This window comes from Colobus angolensis, unplaced genomic scaffold (assembly GCF_000951035.1).
Source record: "Colobus angolensis palliatus isolate OR3802 unplaced genomic scaffold, Cang.pa_1.0 Scaffold2, whole genome shotgun sequence".
NCBI lineage: Eukaryota > Metazoa > Chordata > Mammalia > Primates > Cercopithecidae > Colobus > Colobus angolensis.
The window spans coordinates 5,397,781-5,418,612 of NW_012115154.1; the positions used below are offsets into that span (position 1 = coordinate 5,397,781).

A 20,832-nucleotide genomic window follows, 5' to 3' on the forward strand; every position below is an offset into this window, starting at 1 on the left:
AAAGAGAAATACCCAACCTAAACTGTTTCTGAACTGAAACAGAATGTTGAACATCACACATTACAGCAAATAGCAATCAAGGCACAAAACCAGTCCCCAAATCTAGAAGGCATGTGTGCAGCAAAGCCCTGGCTGAAGGAACCCTGATGTGCTCCAGCCCACAAAAAGCACATTTCAGTCTCCTGCTTTCATGATCTGCCACTAAAAGTGAGGAGGACATGAATGAAAACAATGTGTTAGAGGGTAGAAAGGTTTATGGAAGAGTTGGCTTCAGGGACCAGACTGTGTAACTCCAGACTCTGCACCCAAGATTCTTCAGGCCCTGTTTTGGGAAGGAACTCTTCATTAGAACAGCAGATATCGCTTTGTCTTGAAACACTCCCTCTGAGAAGAACAAGAAGAGGACCAGGTTTGCTCCACAGAGCTGGAGTGATTTCATGGGACTTTTATGGCAAGATGCACCTGGAGCCGAACAGATGTGGAAAACAAAGAGGGCAAATTCACCCTACAGGAATCTCCTTAGCATACACCATGACAGCCAGATGGGCCATAAGGGCCCTATGGCATGCTTAATACTTCTTTTTTAGTGGCAGAAGCCTCAATGCTATCTGATAGAATTTTCTGTGAGGTCTGCAGTTCCTCTCTCCAGGTACAGGGCTTCTATCTATGGAATTCTCGGATGTTTTCTCTAAAGCCTCAGTTCAAGTCCAATGCTGTTTCTTTTGTCTTATTGGTCTTGCTGCCTTTGATATAAAGGGCTTCCATTGAACATCTTGTGAAAGAATGTCACTGGATGAGACATTAGAAACCCACAGAGTCAGCCTGCTTTTAGGAAATGTGGATCTGTCTGTTTAGAGAGAAATTGGTAGAAATGCACATCTACCCACTTACACCTGCTGAATTGCTTCTAATCTGCTTCTCCAAACCACATTCACTTAGGACAGCCTTGAAGCACATCTTCAAATCCCCAGATATCACGTATCAGAAGGCCAACTGTAATTCCCTAACCATCAGACTAAAGCCGCAATTTAAAAAGGCTAAAATATCACTTCAGGCCAAAGTTGGTGGGAATCCCAATACTGGCACAGATACTAAACGCGTTTGACTTTCACTCCTCCTCTGCGATCGGGAATGTGGTGGTCAAACCCAAATTTGATCTGACTCCCTTTAAACTCAAGCCAATTGTTCACTAGTCATTCCAAATAATAACAGAGCAAATAACTCCCTGAAGGATGCCAAGCCCTGGAGCGACAACGCATCAAAGAGGTTTGCTGATCTTGCAGTTTACCCACCTGCAGTGCATCAGGCCCACTCCCTTGGGCCCCACAGCAACTCACAAGTTTCTCAGGCTCTTGAGAGGAGCTAAGGGGTTGGATCCAACCTGGGTGGGACCAGGCAGCTGTGAACTTTTACCCTTGGATATATGGAAGGGTCCTTTAGGGTAAGAAAGAAAGACAATGTGTACTCAGCTTGACCTTTAATTGGTACACACTAAGTTCCCCAGGATTATTTGTTCCCATCTAAACAGCACATCCTTTACAGGGACAAAGATTTGTATTTGTTTGTTTGCTTTATGAGATGTTTGTTTGTTTGCATTTTTCCAGTGCTGGCTCTTTTATGAGCATTCATAACATTAATTTACTTAGCATTTTTTATGATTCTAATTTACCCATATCAGGCTAAATAAATTGAATTTCCATCTTAATTGGCTCATTTGGTAGAATCAAGGGCACATGTTAACATGTGCATAGCTGTTAAGACATATTACATGCATCAATAACACTGTTAAAAAGCAGGACACCCAATTACGCATCTAACTATTTTTAAAAGTTACATCAGAAAAACTGTAAAGGTGTATCAGGGTGCTAACAGTGGAGACTATTTTAAGAATTATAAGTAAGTTTTCTTTTTTTATAAAATTTGAATATCTTATACCACGAACATGTATTTTTGCAGAATGGGAAAAATAATGTGTTTCTTCAGGTACATTTGTGATTTCCTAATAAGCAACCTCATAGTGGAAAAAAATCTTTCATTATTTTTCACATGGTTAAAATTAATCAAACTTTTCACACATTTGACCTGCATTGAGCTATATTTGAGAGTCTGCATATTCCCAGAGACATTATTCAATAATGAAATGTATATTGTAAATAAGAAAAGATAATGGGAAGAAAGGCTTTATTTTATTGTTTCAAGATATGAGCATAGACACGTGTCAAAAGTAGTCTAATCAACTACCCATTTCTCTCCTCTAGCAGCTTCAGGCTTGCTCATTTGAATCCCTTGAAACATATCTAAAGAAATACATTGCACAGAGAGGGCAATTTGTTTTTGTAATAAATATTTTTTGAGGAGCTGACTTGACCCTTGAAATCAGGTTCTTTCAAGATGCAAGATATGTTTTTTAAGTCAATGATCTGATGTTCGTAAGCTCACAAATGAGGGTCACCGTATGTTAAAACCTTAGAGACGATTCTGCTACTGGGTACAATGATCCCATGGCTATGTCTTGAAAAAAGCCATATTCACATCAAATAGGAAAGCCGTTATGAAAACACTGTTCTAAAGTTTTGTGTGGTTTCTGCTACAGTTTGGATGTTTGTCCCCACCAAACCTTATGAGGATATTTGATTTCCCAATGTTGGAGGTGATGCCAGATGGGAAGAGTTTGGGTCATGGGAGTGGATTCCCTCATGAGTAGATTAATGCCCTCCCTGGTGGGGTTTGGGAGGCTGGGTGAGTGAGTTCCCACTCTTAGTTCCCCTGGGAGCTGATTGTTATAAAAGAGTCTGGTACCTTCCTGTCTTTCTTGCTTCCTCTCTTTCTGTGTGATGCCTGCTCCCATTCACCTTCTACCTGAGTGGATGCCATCTGAGGCCTTCAGTAGATGCCCAATCTGGAAACTTTCAGCCAGCAGAATCATAAGCCAAATAAACCTTTTTTCTTTATACATAACCCAGCCTCAGGTATTCCTTTATAGCAACAGAAAACAGACTAAGATAGCTTCTATTTGTTTTAGCCTGAGTGAGGATTTTCTCTGTTACCTAAGACTGTTACCACAATATGCTCCTTACTAATTAAATCTGGGCTCCGAAGCAAAAAGCCCTGGTTCTTTCTCTGGGCAGCCCAGTGTCTTCAAGGAAGTCACAAAGATGGATGATTCCTGGTCTAGTTCCATTATGGTATGGAAGGAAAGAGTCTAATGCAGTTATAGAAGTTAAAATGTGAAAGAAGGGAAGACTCTAACACTAAGTCAACATATTACATATATCTTTTTCATATTAAGAATGAAGTTTTCTAAACACTTTCCATTAGCTTTTAAAGCAAATGAAGAAGGCAACATTTGGATCACTGACACCCTCTCGGAGAAAGACCCCAGCAGAAGCACTGGGAAGGAGGCCCAAGTGCAACATCTGGCCAGGGTCTTTTTACACTTAAGGGAACTTCAGTGAAGTCAATAGCAAATCAGGTGGTGTCTGCAATTTTCTTTCATAAATAATCATACATTGTAAATATTATTTGGTCAAAGATATAAGTTTTAGAATATTTTGCATATAGCAAGAAGCATTACTGACAATGATCCTCATCATTTTTATTAAGCTATGGACATCATGACTGGAGAGTTCTGATTTGTCTCCTGTTCCCTCAAGTTTGTTGAATTAAACTGTTGTGGCTTGCTACTCAAAGAGAGGTCGCCAAGCCAGCAGCACTGCAGTCACCTGGGAACTTGATAGAAAAGCAGACTCTGAGATTTCACTGGAGACCTACTGAATTTTGGCAAGAACCCTGGGTGACTGGTAAGCACATGAAAGTTTCAGAAGCACAATTATCCAGCTATCATGTAAATGAACTGCTGCTAGCCAATTACTAAGGGTTATATTTAGTGAGAATAACCAATTCAAAAAAAGTGACATGTAGCTTTTAAGACACTTCAGAAGGAACTATAACATGATCTGAAGTAAAAGAAAGCATGCCTGTTTCAGTTTAGCCTCATTTAAGATGTCTTCCTGCTTTTTTTTTTAGTATGACTCATTTCTTTTTCTTCATTCCTGTCACACATCTTACCTCCTCCTCACTTTGTCAGTTAAACTTACCTTCAGGCATCTGAGGCAATCTCTGGGTGTCCTGAGAAAATGACAATGACAACAGCAGGACTGGGGAACCAGAAAGGCAGAACTTGCCCCACTGACTTTATTAAGTTCAGTTCATATTCAGTATAACAATTTGGAGCTTATAGACGTTACATTCTGACCATCGACCTTTACCACCAACCTATGAGGTTGGCAAAACAAGTAACATCATCATCATTTCTCACTTACAGCTAAAAAACCTAAGATTCCAGGAGATTCAGTAACACATTCAACAGCCCATGGTTCCTGACTCCAAACCTTAACTCCTTCCCTGGACTGAAGCCTCTATCAGCAGGGGTCAGAGAGAATGTGGTTATGAGCATCACTAAGGTCAGCAATAAGGTGCCTATCTCTTGGATTGGGAGTCTCCTGTATGCAAAATGCTCTCCTAGACCTTATGGGAAAGCATAAGGTCAAAGAGTCTGTATTGGAGACTTTGCCTGCCCAACCCCCAGGCCTTGAGCATGATCACATGCTCCATGCTCCATATGTTTCCTTCCAGAAGAAAGGATTTTCAATCTGCATTTAGAAAGAAGGAAGAAAATGGTATGAGCATGTGGAGGGGCGAGACCTTTCAAGAAGCATGGAATTCCACCTAGGATTTTGCTTGTATGTTTGTTGCAGATGCCAAGTGGGCATGAGAAAGAAAAGCAATTCAGGAGGGGGAAGAAGTGAGAACTTGCATCTGGTGCTGCTTCACCATGATCATCATTTTCACCTTCCTGCTCAAACACTCCCAGCAATCAGACTGTACGTTCAGTACTTCATATTGATTTTCTCCATTACTACTTAGACGTCAGTCCTAGAAGGTAAGTATGTGCTCCCATGTTAGAGATAAAAACATTGAAATAAGGAAGACCACAATATTTGCTCATGGTCACAGAGCTACTAAGAAGTGTAGTACTTTATATCTCAATATTTTGGACCTTGTAGCTCAAATATTGAGCCACCAAGGCTACCGTTTCTTCTTCTTCTTTTTTTTTTTTTTTGAGACGGAGTCTCGCTCTGTTGCCCAGGCTGGAGTGCAATGGCGCGATCTCGACTGACTGCAAGCTCCGCCTCCTGGGTTCATGCCATTCTCCTGTCTCAGCCTCCCAAGTAGCTGGGACTACAGGCCACCACGCCCGTCTAATTTTTTTTTTGTATTTTTTAGTAGAGATGGGGTTTCACCGTGTTAGCCAGGATGGTCTTGATCTCCTGACCCCGTGATCCACCCGCCTCAGCCTCCCAAAGTGCTGGGATTACAGGCATGAGCCACTGCGCCCGGCCAAGGCTACCTTTTCTAATGTATCATCTGTATCCACATGCCCTGTCATATGTCCAGGCTCCTTGATTCCACCTCTTAAATCAGAACCACTGAAGATGGGCTCCAGGCAGCTGGCACCTACATATGACCCTAGTTAATCTGATAAACATTGAAGACAGGCAACTGCTTCTGTAGGTTATTTGACCTCTAACTGTACATACATTGGACTTGGGGTTTGACATGAGAGACAAATGGGAGATAAAATCAATTTATTAGCCTAAGAAAGATGGCATTATATTATCGAGGAATAAACTCAAACCAGGAATTTTAAGACTTTTGTTTTCATATCTGTATGTCATTGAATGTGGCCCCCTTAACTTCTCTAAGCTTGCATTTCTGTATCAATTTTTTTAAAATCCCACTCAGTCTACCTGAGTAGAGTCACAAAAATATGATGAAAAAATAAATGTGAACCATTCTGAGAAAAAGACCTTATAGCTACATAGAAGTTATAATGAAAATAATACTTCAAATGACTAGCTTTGTCACTTTGAATAACACGGTTTATTAAAGAAGAGGTAAGTAAGGTTTTCTGCATTCTGGAGGTAGTCTTGAATCAGCAACTATGAAAAGTTTAAAATTATCAAGGTGAAATATGATTAGGAAGACACTCTAGAGAACTGGCAAGTCTATATGACATTTGGAATGAAGAGAGTGAAGGAAAGAGAGTGGGAGAAGTTTCTGGAAGTTCAAAGTTGAGCATGGGAATGCTTGGGGTTAAACAGGAAATTGGCACCAGGTTGTTTAGTAAGGCGAGGGGATTAGCATAGAACACAGACGGTCAAGGTGGGTGGAACAACACGGGCAAAGAGAATGAATGGCATTTAGAGCTGCCTATTTATTTTCTCGGTCATTTGCCATCCTCAATGGTTCTATGCTAAATATGCTAGGGTTCTTGAGAGAATGAGAGACAGCCTCTGCCTTAATGGGGTACATAGGTTGGATGGGGTGGGGCTGGTGTCAAATGGTGAGAAAGGAGGAGCTGAAGTCACTATAAGGGGTGACGAGGAGACTTTGAAGAAAAGAGAAGGGGAGAAATACAGCTCCACCTAGAGGGCCATTTGCCTTGGAAAACCTTTGGTGCCTTCAATTTCTGACTCAAGATTTCATCCAAATTCCACAGCTGAAGTACAAGGATTTGCCTTCTTTTCCTTCATGTATATGTTTTCATTAAAGGACACTCTTCTCGTCTGGTATAAATTTTCCTGAAAATGACGTCTACAGTAAGTGCCATGCCTTAAAAATTGTATTGATTCTAAATAAAACTCAGTCTGAATTCTTAAGATGTCACTTCCAATAATTTGTTTCTGCTACATTATGTGGCAAATGTGAAATGAAAACATGAAGGAATTAGGAGTTCAATTTCTCTTCCAGAATAAACAGCATTAAAGGAATTAACAGACATAATGCTTTTGAAATAGATGTTGGGCACCATTTAGCCTTTTGTGAGCTCCACTTTCCTTTTTCTCATAAAAATGTGATCCCTTTGTCATTGGGACTGCTTAGGGCAACAGTTGTACATATCTTATTCTAACTTGTGTTGTAGTAATTAGTGTTTTAACATTCTTACATATATATTGAGTAGATCATTAGCTGCTTGAAGACATATTTATTTGTCCTGTGTCCCTCACCATACCACCTACCATAGAGTATGGCAGTCACTATCCATAAAAGTCTGGTAGGGATAAAAATAAAATAACAAGAAGTCCTTTACTTCAATCTCCTCCTCCAAATAGAATTGTGCCTGAATGATTTCCTTCAGTATTCATTGAAAAAATATTAAAAATGTGAGTCTACAGCTCATTAGAGAGAATCTTCCTTCAATTCTCTTCCGATTTGAGAATTTTCCTTGTGAAAGAGTTAAAGCTCAAAGAATAGTTGTGACAATACTGAAGCATTTGGAGAGGAGAGAGGAAGGCGGGGAACTGAAATATTTGGAAATAAATGTGCACATTTGGAAGATGAGGGGAAAAAAAGCAAAACAAAATGTGAAAAAAGGAGTGCCCAAAGAAATGAGGAAAACATTAAGATAACAACATATCAAGGAGGTTACAGTATGAGATAATCACAAAAGGTTGGGGTTAGCAACCTGTGACTTTTAAAGCATCTTTTCCAGAGATGGGTGAGGGTATAATGGATTTTAATTGAGATCTCCTTTAAATACATTTCTAATAAAGAATTTCACAAGTTCACACCACTTACCAAACACAAAGTATTAGATATTGTAGAACCATAGAGACAGACACCATGTGCTATTTCTTAAACATGCTACATTGTCTAGCACAATGTAGTATTAGGCATCCAACATACATACAATAAATATTGTTAAACTGGCTGGCCATAGGAGCAAGAAAAATAGTATTGTTGGAGTAGGACCCCAAGAGGATGTGATGGAGATGAGTAAATCTAGCTGCACCACTACATTGATACTGGGAAGCTGAGAAGAGAATGAGCTCAACACATTGCAGTGATGAAAATGTTGGCTGACCCTTAGCCAGGGTCTTCAGTCAAAAAAGAAAAGGGAAAAATACCACTGAATCAGTAGAGAGGGCATTGGTGTTGAAAACATCAGCTAGGAAGGTCCAAGTTTCCAAGAATGCCAACATATGGGCAGACATTCCTGGTACATCTGTACATACAGAAATGTATACCATTATAGCAAGAGGGAATTGGGCAAGACATTCTGGGACCTGTTGGGTGAGAAATAGTGGCAACAGAATTAATAGAGAAATGAGAGAAAGGAGGAGAAATAGGTAAACATAAAAGCAGGAAGAAAAGGGAGCAAAGGGTTAGAGACCCAGAATGCTATTTGTGTTTTAAAATGATGTTTTGGCTTTTGCTAAGAGCAATTCTTAGAATTAAGAGACCAATTATCAGTTACTATGACTCACTTCTTTCAAGATTAATATACAGAAATTGATTTTTTGTTACACCATGTGTGAAGTTAAAAAAAATCTAAGAATTCTATTTTTAGAAAACTGGGTATGATGTTTTTTCTATTTGAGATATCACTTTATCTAAACCACTATGGAAAAAAATGGTTCAATAAATAAAGCCTAGAAAAATGAATTAAATTTTATTTCTAAAAATATCTCAAACATGAAGGAGTAATTGTATTCCTTGTCCACTCTGAAGAAATAGGGATTTGTGGTGAATGTGGTCTACATAATTAAGTCCACAATATTACCATGTTTATAATACCCTCTGATAATGTTTCAGCATAGCTACCCTTTTAAGCTACTGTTTTAATCTCTTATTTACTAAATGCCAAAATAGAAAAAAAAGAGGCTTGTTATATTTTACAATCTAGAAATATTTTTAATGACACCATGAAAACTCTGCCGCACACTAGACTGGCTTGAAGTGGATGGAAAAATTGCCCAGTGGGTGGAAACTTGAATTGTCCATAAATATCAGAAGGAAAGACAACTTTCCATGAGGCCATGGCCCAAATTCCACTTAAGCCAATTGACTCCGGATGGAAAAAAGCAAGCCTAGCTCATAAAAAGAAGGTTCATATCTGAGTATCGTTTTACCTCCCCTCCCACAGCAGTGACATGACCTTGTGCCAGAAGGAGACAAAGTCTCTTCGATTATTCATTTAGAAAAGAAACCAGAGGAAAAAACATTCCTCACCCTTGTGAAGAAGCCCAACTCGACATCACTAGCAAAGCCATGGAACAAACGCCATTGGAGGGCTCCCACTCAGCCTCATGCTCCAGAGAAAAGCACATCTCAAACTGGGCCGAGTTGCACTCAGGTGTGGAGGATGTTTGCACTCATCACATTGGGTGGTTTCAGTCTGGACACCTCCTTCCGGAGAGAAGTCAGGAACAACTCCCCATATCATTATGCTGCCATATTAAAAGGCATAATTGTTTAGAGAACTGGAATTTGTATTCTGAATTCTGACTTCAGGCCTTCAATCTATTGTTAATTTATCACACCATTTTCAATGAGCCTGGTAAACCCAGTTTTGTGGGAAAGTTTTGAATAGTAATTAAAAACACCACATCACAATGGGAAGATGATCAGAATTCATGTGAGAATGCCATGTAAGTAAGAAAGCAAAAATATCTTCAAAGGAAAAATAATATATTTGAAGTTAAAATATTTGATATCTAAATTGATTTTATTTAAAAAAAATGATTCAACTATCTGGGGATCTTATTTCTCTCTGTTGTTTTCAGTGACTAGGTTTTATGAAATTTTAAACCAGGCCATTGACTTGACTGAAATTAAAAAAAAATGAAAATGCTCATTAAAAAGAAATGTAGATCTTGTTATGTGTTGCTATATGTGAAGCCCAAATAAGGCACGTGGAAAATATCAATAAATTAATAAGTTTGTTATTCCAAATCTCATGATCTCATGGAAAGAGGTCTAAAAAAACAGAGAATTATATATAATACATATAATACATTAGACTATAAGTATAGTTAGGTATACCTTATTACTCTAATTCTCTACAATATCTCATTTAAAGTCAGATAATTAAAAAGTTATGTATTTAATAGTGCTTTTATTTATCTCAAGCTCTAGCTTTGAGAACATAATGCATTTGCATCCAGAAGCAAACAGCTGGAACACAGCACCTAATGCTGTTATATGTGACTTCAGGTGGGAGTTCCTTATAGTGGCTTTTCACTAAATGCAGAAAAAGATTTCCTAAAGGGAACCAGTGAGCAGTGGCAGAAAAAAGATCACCTTCTATGTATTTAAAGTACAATTAGAGAACTTAAGGCCCAAGTTTCTTAAAGCACAAAAGAATGATATTAGAGTTTTTTTTAAAAAAATAATACAAGTTTTAAAAATCTCACCTTCTAATTTAAATGAAAGAGTACAAATATTGCCTGTCTGAAATAACTCAGGTCCCAAAGGAAGAAAAAAAATTCAAATTTCCTCCGAATTTAACTGGACTATATTTTTTAAAAGACTTGGCCTTTAAAGTGCATAATTTACTTAAAAAGAAACATAATGAAGATGGAAAACACAGCTTTATTTTCTGCGTTGGGAGACTTCTATTTTGTTTCATTGTCATTACCTTTTAATATTCCTACATATCAACGCATTCCCAGATAATTAAGGGGCTAACATGGGCCCTGCTGTTTCATCAATTCCACATTTGCCTAAGATCATAAAATTGCTTCATTATGTTATTAGTTCAAAAGTTCTTTTTGGTAATTCCTGAATCTCCTCCCATACCCCTCTCTCCAGCACACACACACACACACACACACACACACACACACACACACACGCACATGCACACATCACCCCTTTCTCAAGCTGCTAAAGCAAAATGCCTGATAACTCTTAACTTGAGAGATGCTCAAGGACTGGAGCTTTAATGTTCTCTCCTCTTAGGACCCCTACCCCTATTTTCTGAATGTGTCCCCAAACTTACAAAGCAGCTCTTAACAAATACAAGGGTGAGTTAACACTAGAGTGTATATAAACTGCATGTGTGTGTTCCTGTGTGTGTGTTGTGTTGTGTTATGTCATGGAGAAAGGGGTGTGTGTGTGTATGGAGAGGAGAGAGAAGGCTTCACTTTACATCTATTAAGTAAGAAAGGAGCTGAATATATTCCTCTCAAAAAATATTTTCTTAACTTATTAGAAACAACAACTCAGAAACTCTAAAAATTTAGTAAATTAGTAACAAATATATCCTAAATTTATGTGGGTCAAATTAAAAGTTTAAGGGGTCTATGTACAGGGCAGTTCTTTAAATTTGCATTCAAACGAGAGACGGGACTTCAGGTGTGTCTTCCAAACTTCGGATCTCACCATTTCTGGAACCATTCCTGGGCTGTCAGGTGGGAAGATGGGTGCCAGTAGTTCTGTGAGAGACGTTCCATGTCAGCTAGCACTGGGAGGAACAAACCCCCACAGCTTACCTAGAAATGCCAGCTAAGAGTCATGAGCTGGCGGGCCCTGGGACAATCAGAGAATCAGAGAGAGGTTGGGAAAATGAGAGCTGCTTGTTCAGGCCGCCGTACTTTCTCTCCAACTACCCAGCCAGAGACACACCTACTAAAGCTCCAGGTTTTACAAAAAGCAAAGATGCACTCTCCAGCCCACCCTGGCTTGCTCTCCAGCTGGTAGCTGGAACACGGTCCAAATGCACGCTTAACATCACAAAAACTTCCTTCCTTTCACTTACCTAAGCACACCCTAACTAACCTAACCTGAAACCCCCAAAATATGTCTCCCTTGGCCTCTGGAGCAAGTCAGTTTTGAAAGCAGTCCTATCAGCAAAGACACCAGGCAGCCTCTCTCACTCCTACCACCATCATCTGCTGGTACCCAGAAAAGTGGCACAGGGTGAAGGCAAATTCGATCGAAGAGCCCTCGGAGAAATCGCACGTTCCTCTCACTTACTTTGAGTTGCAAACGTCCCCTCTGGCGCTCAGTCTGCCTTTGTTGCAAGGGGCGAGGTTGCTAAGGCTGAGTCCAGGTACCCGGCTGGCTGCAGCTCCTGCTTGGTCTGCTGCTGCTCTCCCCGCCTTCTGGATGGATGACTCACTGGGCTCTTTCTTCCCCTCTCTCCACTTTGGATTTTCCTCTGCTCTGGGGCTCTCTTGGCGGGATTTTTGGACTGGAAGGCGGGGAACCTGATCCTGCCTTTGACTCAATTACGCCCTGACAGGGAGGGAACGGAAGGGAAATGGAGAATGGGAGGGATGAGAGGAGCGGGCCAGGAGGACGCAGGCTGGGCGAGGGAGGGAGAGCGCTTTGCACTAGAGAGCTGATTGGGAAGCTTATTAAAAGCAGAATACTCCAGGGGCAGTCTCTTCCCGCGGAGCAAGAAAGAAAACGGATTTGAACCAAGAGGCCATGAGATGGTACCTTATTTTGTTTCTAGCAGAGACCAAACACAACACTTCTTTTCCAAACTCCACCCATGATCTGTCTTTAGATGAGTGCAAAGCCACTTTGCCAAATAGGATATTTTAAATGGACAATTGATGGCATTTTAGGTTACAGTTTTGGCCCCCCACAATCCTTTAATGATATTCAGGATGAAAAAGCACTCTCTTCAAACCAGCCTCTTTTTCCACCCACGAAAGCCCTCCCTATACACAGAGGCAGTTACCCAGCTGTCAGTCACATCTCACCTGCAAAGCACAAAATGTACAAAGTACTTTTCCTCAATTGTCACAAAGAGTGACAGACGTCTGAAAGTTCCCAATTAAGTGCTACTTACCTTTAGGGAGAGCTCTTTCCTTTTTTGGTTTCCTTGGCGCCTTTAGCAACCTATTCAGTAACATGCCTTTGACGCCCAAGAATTTAGAAGATTCGTCAATGTAGCTCAAACTCTGAAGTCTGTAAAAGTTGGAGGCTGGGCTTTGCATCTCTCTGGAATTTTCATTGCATTCAATTGAGGAAAGATGCTAAGGCAATGCATAGGTAAATATTTATGATATAGATGAGATAAAAGTGTTGTGTGAAAGGATTAAGACGTATTACACAAATTCACCCAAACATTTTCAAAATGTAAATTTCAAGATTTTCTGCCACTTACCAGCTTTTCCTGCTCCTTGGCTAGTTCCTTTTACCTACTTTTACGGCTCAGCTTATCATTTGATGGTGTCCATCCCAAATTGCTTGTAAAATAGACTGGCATTTTTCATAGTTCTGAGGTTACATCCCTTCATTTCAATTAGACAAGCATTTATTAAGCAACGTATTTACTTAGAAGTATCCTTAAACCCCCAAACTAGCAGCGTTGTCTTGTGGCAAGTAATTTTTAGGGACTTGGGGCTCTTATGTTGACTGCTACCTGTAGAAATGTCCCTTTGGAGAAGTTAGCTGGAACCAAAGAGGTGGCTCTACAAACTCAATCAAGCAGTCAATCAAGCTTTTCAAAAGGAACAGCATCAGAGATGCACTTACACACGTACAGTTTATCCCCCTTCCCAAAACATTCATACACATACCACATACAATTCTCAAATGAAATAACTAAATAAGGAAGCTGTGTTCCTTTCTTCTATACACAGGCTTCAGGTTACCTATTTTCCTTTTGTGATTCCACTTCCGTATGAAGAAAGCATTGTTTGTTTTAATCGGATTTCACCTGTATAAAGTGTGGAGGAATGCACATTGTCATTTTTATTAGTATTTTGCCCAGTCCCTTTGCAGAAAAAGATGTCTCAGCATTCTATTAACACTCCACAGGGGCAAAGTTTCTAAGGCATTGAACAAAGAGCTATCCATTTTCTTTCTGTTCTTCAGCTTTATTTTAACAGACACAAATGTAACATACAGCTAGCTACCAGTTAGGTGAACAATGCTGGCTTGATTGAGGTGCTCTCTATAGGGTTGATAAAGTATGCAGGAGATTCCTATGATTTCTACTCAATTACATATGTTATATCAAAAATATCACCCTTTATTCAGATAGGTATATACTAAAATTGCATACATCAGTGATTATCAATTGGCAGCAATTTTGCCCTCCAGGAAAAGTGAATAATGTCTGGAGATAGTCTTGGTTGTCACAAATTGGGGGAAGAGGTTGCTCTGGCATCTAGTGGGTAGAAGCTGGGGATGCTGTTAGTTAAACATCATACAATGCCTACTCCACAGGCAAAGCAGCCCCAGTGGCTGCTGGCTATCCACCTTTATGGTCATTTCCTGATTGTGTGCTAAACAAGGGGTAGTTTATTCATGAATTTTCCTGGAAAGGGGTGGGCAGCTCCCAGAACTGAAGTTTCCTCCCCTTTTTAGACCGTATATGATAACTTCCTGACATTGCCATGGCATTTGTAAACTGTCCTGGTGCTGACAGGAGTGACTTTTGGTATGCTAATGTGTTATAATTAGCATATAATGAGCAGTGAGGACAACCAGAGATCACTCTCCTGGCCATCTTTGTTTTGATGGGCTTTGGCTGCCTTCTTTACAACAAGCTGTTTTATCAGCAAGTTCCTTATGACCTGTATCTTGTGCCAACCTCCTATCTCATCCTGTGACTTAGAATGTCTAACCTCTTGGCAATGAAGGCCAGTAGGTATCAGCCTTATTTTAACCAGCCCCTATTCAAGATGGAGTTGCTCTGGTTCTACCGGTAGCCTCTGACACCTCCACAACAAAGAATTATTTGGCCCAAAATGTTAACAGTGCTGAGGTTAAGAAAACCTAATGTTATGCACCATGGTATTTTAAAAATGCAAAGACAGATTAAAGAGACTTTGTTTTTTTTTTAATAAATAGAAATTTATGAGACTGAGATTAGTCATAACTTAATTCAATCCAGCATTTTCATGAAAGTTGAAGTAGAATATGTTTTTTAATACACAGTGAAATACTCAATTTCAAATCCAAATTTCATTCTAGGGCATAGTCTAGGATCTATTGATTCCAGAGTCCAAGTTATTTCATTCATTAGGCTAATATTCTTTAAGCACTTAAGTCTTTAGCTTAATAGAACCATGAAGAAAAACTGTTGACAATCCCTACTCTCAGATAGCCTATGTTGTTGTTCTTTCTTTTTTTGAGATGGAGTTTCACTCTTGTTGCCCAGGCTGGAGTGCAATGGCGTGATCTTGGCTCACCCAGGTTCAAGCAATTCTCTTGCTACAGCCTCCCGAGTAGCTGGGATTACAGGCATGTGCCACTACGCCCGGCTAATTTTGTATTTTTAGTAGAGATGGGGTTTCTCCATATTGGTCAGGCTGGTCTCAAACTCCTGACCTCAGGTGATCCACCCACCTTGGCCTCACAAAATGCTGGGATTATAGGTGTGCACCACTGTATCAAGCCCTATGTTGCTGTTCTTAACGAGTCAATTAAAATTTTTTAATAGATGTGATAAGTAACATGAAAAAATAAGGCAATGATGGAAGATAAAGTGTCAATTTGGGGGAGAAAAGTCTCATTGGGATGATATTTGACAGAAGACTTAGAAGAATGGAGGATGCTGGCCAAGTAAATACTTGGGGGAAGAGCTTGTAGGCAAAGGCATCAACAAAGGCAAAGACTCTGATGTCTGACCTTGCCCCAAGTTTTTTGGGGAAGAAAAGGAGGCCACCATGGCAGAAACTCAGTGAGAGGAGGCAGGAATTAAGGGAAGTAATGGGCCAGATCACCTAAGACCTTTGTCCACTGTAAGGAATTTCATTTTTGCTCTGAATGAGGTGGGAAGCCATGAAGAGTGACTAAACCTGACTCTGGTTTAAAACATCCTCTCTGCTGTGTTGAATAGAGCACAGGAGGATGAGGATGGAAGCAGAGAGCCCAGTAGGAGGCTACTACACTAACCCACTCCTCAAAAGTCTTCCCCTTGTTCCTGTTTCTTGTGCAAAATAATCAACTCCAAACTTGCTCTTTAGTACTTTCTCTGCCCACACAAGCTCCTGTCAGCAGTATCTTTGGCTTGCTAATGTCAGTTCTCAGCCTCTCCAGGTGTAATGAACATGCCCCTTGCATGAGTGTTACCAGGCCAAAATATAACTAAAGCAAGGTGACTTGAAATCACAGAAATTATAACATGTCCCAAGGGTATTTTGAAAATGAGGTTGCTGATTTTGCAGTGGCAAATGCAAGGAGCAGTGTGATCAGCATGAAGTTAAAAAAGGTGAAGGAACCTGATGAAAAATTTGTCAGCTTGTCTCTTTGATTGCCTACTTGACAGGATGTTTAGAATTCTTAATTGCCACTCCAGGTTCTTCAGTATCCCTAGAATGTAAAAGGACAATTCATCAAACTTTCACAGCATTCTAGAAGCCCCATTAATACATCTCTCTCCCTCTCTCTGAAATATTTGAAAGGTATTAAAAACAAACCTTTTACTTTGTTTTTTATTGATGTGGCAAGATTACAAAATTTACTTCTATATTAGATATATTTTTATAATAATTACAATTTTTCATTAAAAAACATAAAGCAAATAAAAATGGCTTAGAAATTCTAGGAATTTATCTCACAAACAATACAAGTGGATAGTCAATGCTTCAAAGTCTTCAAGAATGGAAGTCTTTCTATCTTTTGACTCGGCATTTTCAAATTTGCAGCCCAATGCTCTTTAATATGATTTCAAGGTGCTCCAATCATATTTGGCTTAAAAACTTTAAAATAGACCGAGATTATAGTGCAGAATAGGTCAGCTTCTCTAGTCACATAGCCACACAGACTATGTCAGCACAAGGAAGAGGCAAACAGAATTTGGGAAGCAAACAAAGCTTGCTACAATTTCACCCAAAAAAGTTATAAATTTGGACTTTATCAGTGTCTTATGAATCTAAGCAGCTTGACTTAAGACCCTCAATCTTGTCTTTTTTGCCAAGAACTGCTAAAATCAAAGTTCTGAAAGAGCAGGTCTTAGACAATGACCTCACTCAGACTTACACAGTAAACTAGACCTGAAATGTCAAAAGAAGTTTGATCACACATTACAAGAAAACCAAATATACAGAGCAAAATATAAAATGAACATGGATGCAGAAGTCTTTAACAAATATCATTATATCAATGTGATTAATGTATAAAAAGTGTAATACTATGCATCATATTGGATATTTATTTCAGGAGTGCAAGTTTGGTTTTACATGTAAAAAGTAAAATTCATATTTAAAGATTAAGCAGGGGGAAAAGGGAATACGTTAATATATATAGGAAAAGCATCTGACAAAATTCAACATCCATTCATAATTTAAAATTTATCAACTTAAGAATATGAATAACTACTCTTGTTCTGATGAGAGATATCCACAGAAAGCTAAAGGATACTTAATAGGAAAAGTAAATGCTTTCCACCTAAAATCAAGAACAAGGCAAGAATGGCCACTCTTACCATTTTTATTCTATATTAGATGAGAAATATTAGCCAATAAAATAAGTCCAGAAAAAGAAAAAAAAATGAAAAGGAGGGGCATGGTTGACTTTATTTTCAGATAACTTGGGTATATACATAGACATTGATCAAAAATGCACAGAACTAATTTGTGACTTTACTTGGATACAAGTCAATATTATAAAGATCAATTTTATTTCTAATGATGAACAATTATCAAAATATGAAATATTTGGTGGTTTATGCCTGTAATCCCAGCACTTTGGGGGGCTGAGGTGGGCAGATCATGAGGCCAAGAGATCGAGACCATCCTAGCCAACATGGTGAAACCCCATCTCTACTAAAAATACAAAAATTAGCTGAGCGTGGTGGCACCCGCCTGTAGTCCCAGCTACTCGGGAGGCTGAGGCAGGAGAATCAATTGAACCTGGGAGGCGGAGGTTGCAGTGAGCCAAGATCGCACCACTGCACTCCAGCCTGGCAACAGAGTGACACTCTGTCTCAAAAAAAAGAAAGAAGGAAAGAAAGAAATACTTAGGGATAACTTTAGCAAAATATTTTCAAGCCTTATTCATTGAAAACCACAGAACATTTCTGAGATAACTTATAAAACACCTAAATAGAGAGATTCATCATGTTCCGCAATTTGAAAATTTAAGATTGTTATGACATAACATTCTTTGTATATTTATCTATAGATTAAATATCATTAAAGCCAAATCCCAATAAGTGCCTTTATGGAAATTGACAACCTGAAACCAAAATTTATATGGAAGTGCAAAGGACATAGACTAGGCAAACAAAAGATTGAAATAAAAAAAAGCTAGGGGACTCTACTTGGTCTCACTATAAACCTACAATAATCAAGATTATTATACAGTACTGGCATAAAGATAGACTTACAGAACAATAGGAAACAATGGTCAGCTCACAAATAGAAATAAACATTTTTCAATGGGGAAAGGATAGGTTGTCCAGCAAATGATGCTGAAATAACTGGATATCCCTATGGAAAGACATAAACTCTGAGATCATAGAGAAAAATCAACTCAAAATGGATTAAAGGGCTAAACATAAAAGCAAATGCTATAACATTTCTACAATGTAATAAGAGAAAATCTTTGTTATTTTGGGGTAAGCAAAGATTTCTTAGCTAGCATGTAAAAATTACAAACTGTTGTTAAAATATTGATAAATTAGACTTCATCAAAATTAAAATTTTACTCTTTGAAAGCCATCATTAAACATAATAGACCAGGCACAGTGGTTCACACCTGTAATCCCAGCACTCTGGGAGTCCAAGGCAGGAAGATCACTTGAGGCTGAGAACTGGAGACCAGCCTGGGCAACATAGCGAGACCTCATCTCCACAAAAAATAATTTTTTGAAAAAATTAGCTGAGTGTTGTGGTACATGCCTGTAGTCCAAGCTGCTAGGAAGGGTGAGGTGGGGGGGTCAGTTGAGCCAAGGAGTTCAAAGCTGTAGTGAGCTATGATCACACCACTGCGCTCCAATATGAGGGACAAAGCAAGACTTCGTGTCAAAAAAAAAAGAAAGAAAGAAAAGAAGGAAGGAGCGAAGGAAGGAAGGAAGGAGGGAGGGAGGGAGGGAGGGAAGGAAGGTAGGACATTAATTAATAATCATAATAAGGCAATCCAGAGAATGCAAGTATTCTCATAATACATGTCTGACAAAGCTAACTGAGTAATCAGAAACCAATCAATCCAACAAAAAATAGGCAAAAGATCTCAATAGACACTTTGCAAAAGAAAATATATAAATGCCAATAAGCATATGAGAAATGCATACCTTCATTTGCCCTGTCAAAGAAAAGCAAACTAAAACTTCAATGAGCTGCCACCTACACACCCACCCAAGGGGCTAAAATTAAAAGGACTGGAAATCCCAAGTGTTGGTAGGAATGTAAAATAGTACAACCACTTTGGAAAACCATTTGACAGCTTCTTATAAATTAAACGTGCACCTACCATATGATTAGACTTTCCTAGACATATTAGACTGTTCATTCTTAGGTATTTGCTCTAGAGAAATATGTGTTCCAAAAAGAGGTTCATACATAGATGCCCATAGCATCTTAATTCATAATAGTTCCAAATTAGAAATCCATCAATTGATGAACATATTATTAAAGTTTAGTAGAGCCATTCAACGAGACATTATTCATCAACAAAAGAATAATCTACTGATAAATGAAAAAATATGGATTAACTTCAAAAACACTGCACAGAGAAAAGCAAGCCAGACACTTATGAGCACATACTGTATATGCTGATTTCATTATATGAATTTCTAGAAAAAGCAACCCTAAGGGTTTGCACTGGCAAAATATGGATCAGTGGTTGCTTAGGACTGCAAGTTGGGGAGGGGGAGAGAAATTGATAGAACTACCAAATATTCTACTAATGTGGTGATTACATGGAATATACACTTGTCAAAAGTCATCAAACTGTACTCTTAAATGGGTGCATTTTATTGTGTGTAACTAAAATTCCAGACTGTATCTCAATAAAATTTATTTAAGAAATAAAATAAGCTGGGCACTATGGACCAAGACTGTAGTCCCAGCCACTGGGGATGCTGAGGTAGGATTGCTTGAGTCCAGGTGTTCAAGACCAGCCTGGGCTACATAGCAGGACCCTGTCTCTAAAAAAGTAAATAAATAAAATAAAATAAAGAGATAACACGGTATAATGGTTAACACCATTGACTGTGTAGTCAGATTGCCTGATTTCAAAGCCTAGGCCTTTTACTCACACTATCTGTGTGACTTTCTGTTTGTTACTTAACCCCTCTGTGCCTTAGGTTAACATTTGTAAAGTAAAGATAATAATATTCCTTGTCCCATTTGTTTGCTAAAAATTAAACATTTAACATGTTTAGAATGCTGCTTGGTAATTAATACACACTGTATTATCACTTATCAAATTAAAAAGAATCTTTAAAAATACTCACATTCTGGGCCAGATATTGCATTAAGTTGGAACTCCATTCATGTGAGAAAAAAAAAAAAGTATGCTGTGAAGTGACAAATCCTTTAAACATACATTCTGTTAAGGAAAAGTTGTATCCTGAGACTTTCAAAAGTAGTTTCTTCATTTTAAGAAATAGATTTTATTTGTTCATTGCTCCAAGTAGACTCTGAACTCCTATTATTAACAGATACTCAATTGGTATCAACCAGGAAGGATGTCTGCAGTGTGTAAGTGCCTGGCCAGTCAGCCCTCTTGAGATTCTGCTTCAGGACTAGCTCATCCAGGACAGCAGGTGCTCTGTCCTCAAAGAGATTACGTACATGGCACTACTGAAAAATACATATGAGTTTACAGTGATAGGTTGTTTTCTTGGTCCAAAAGAGAAAGCATCTAAGATTAGGGAAAATGAAAGAAGACTCAATAGAAATGAAAGAGTTTATACTGGGTTTTGAAAAGGGGGTTTAGAAAAAATGTGATGAGTGGAGTCGGTGATGTCTATTATTCTAGACTAGGAAGCCCCAGAACTCCAGGAGGAGTTCTGGAAATGGTTCATCGGACATTTTGGCTGAAGCAAAGGGATCAGATCAAGAAGCAAACCTG

At 38.8% G+C, this 20,832-nt stretch overlaps 1 protein-coding gene across 3 annotated transcripts in view; it reads right to left on the reverse strand.

The window, feature by feature from the left end:
- Positions 1-12,250, reverse strand: part of PTN (pleiotrophin) — a 109,351-nt gene extending 97,101 nt beyond the window's left edge. For 2 of the 3 annotated variants that reach the window (XM_011941271.1, XM_011941269.1), the window contains exon 1: positions 11,824-12,250. Coding sequence is in view for 1 of the 3 variants with exons in the window: in XM_011941270.1 (XP_011796660.1) it covers positions 7,604-7,605 (2 nt within the window). In the remaining 2 variants the exon portion in view is untranslated. Of the gene's footprint in view, positions 1-7,603; positions 7,608-11,823 lie in introns of all 3 variants that reach the window. The other variant, XM_011941270.1, reaches the window with a different exon arrangement.
- Positions 12,251-20,832: the final 8,582 nt, after the last annotated feature.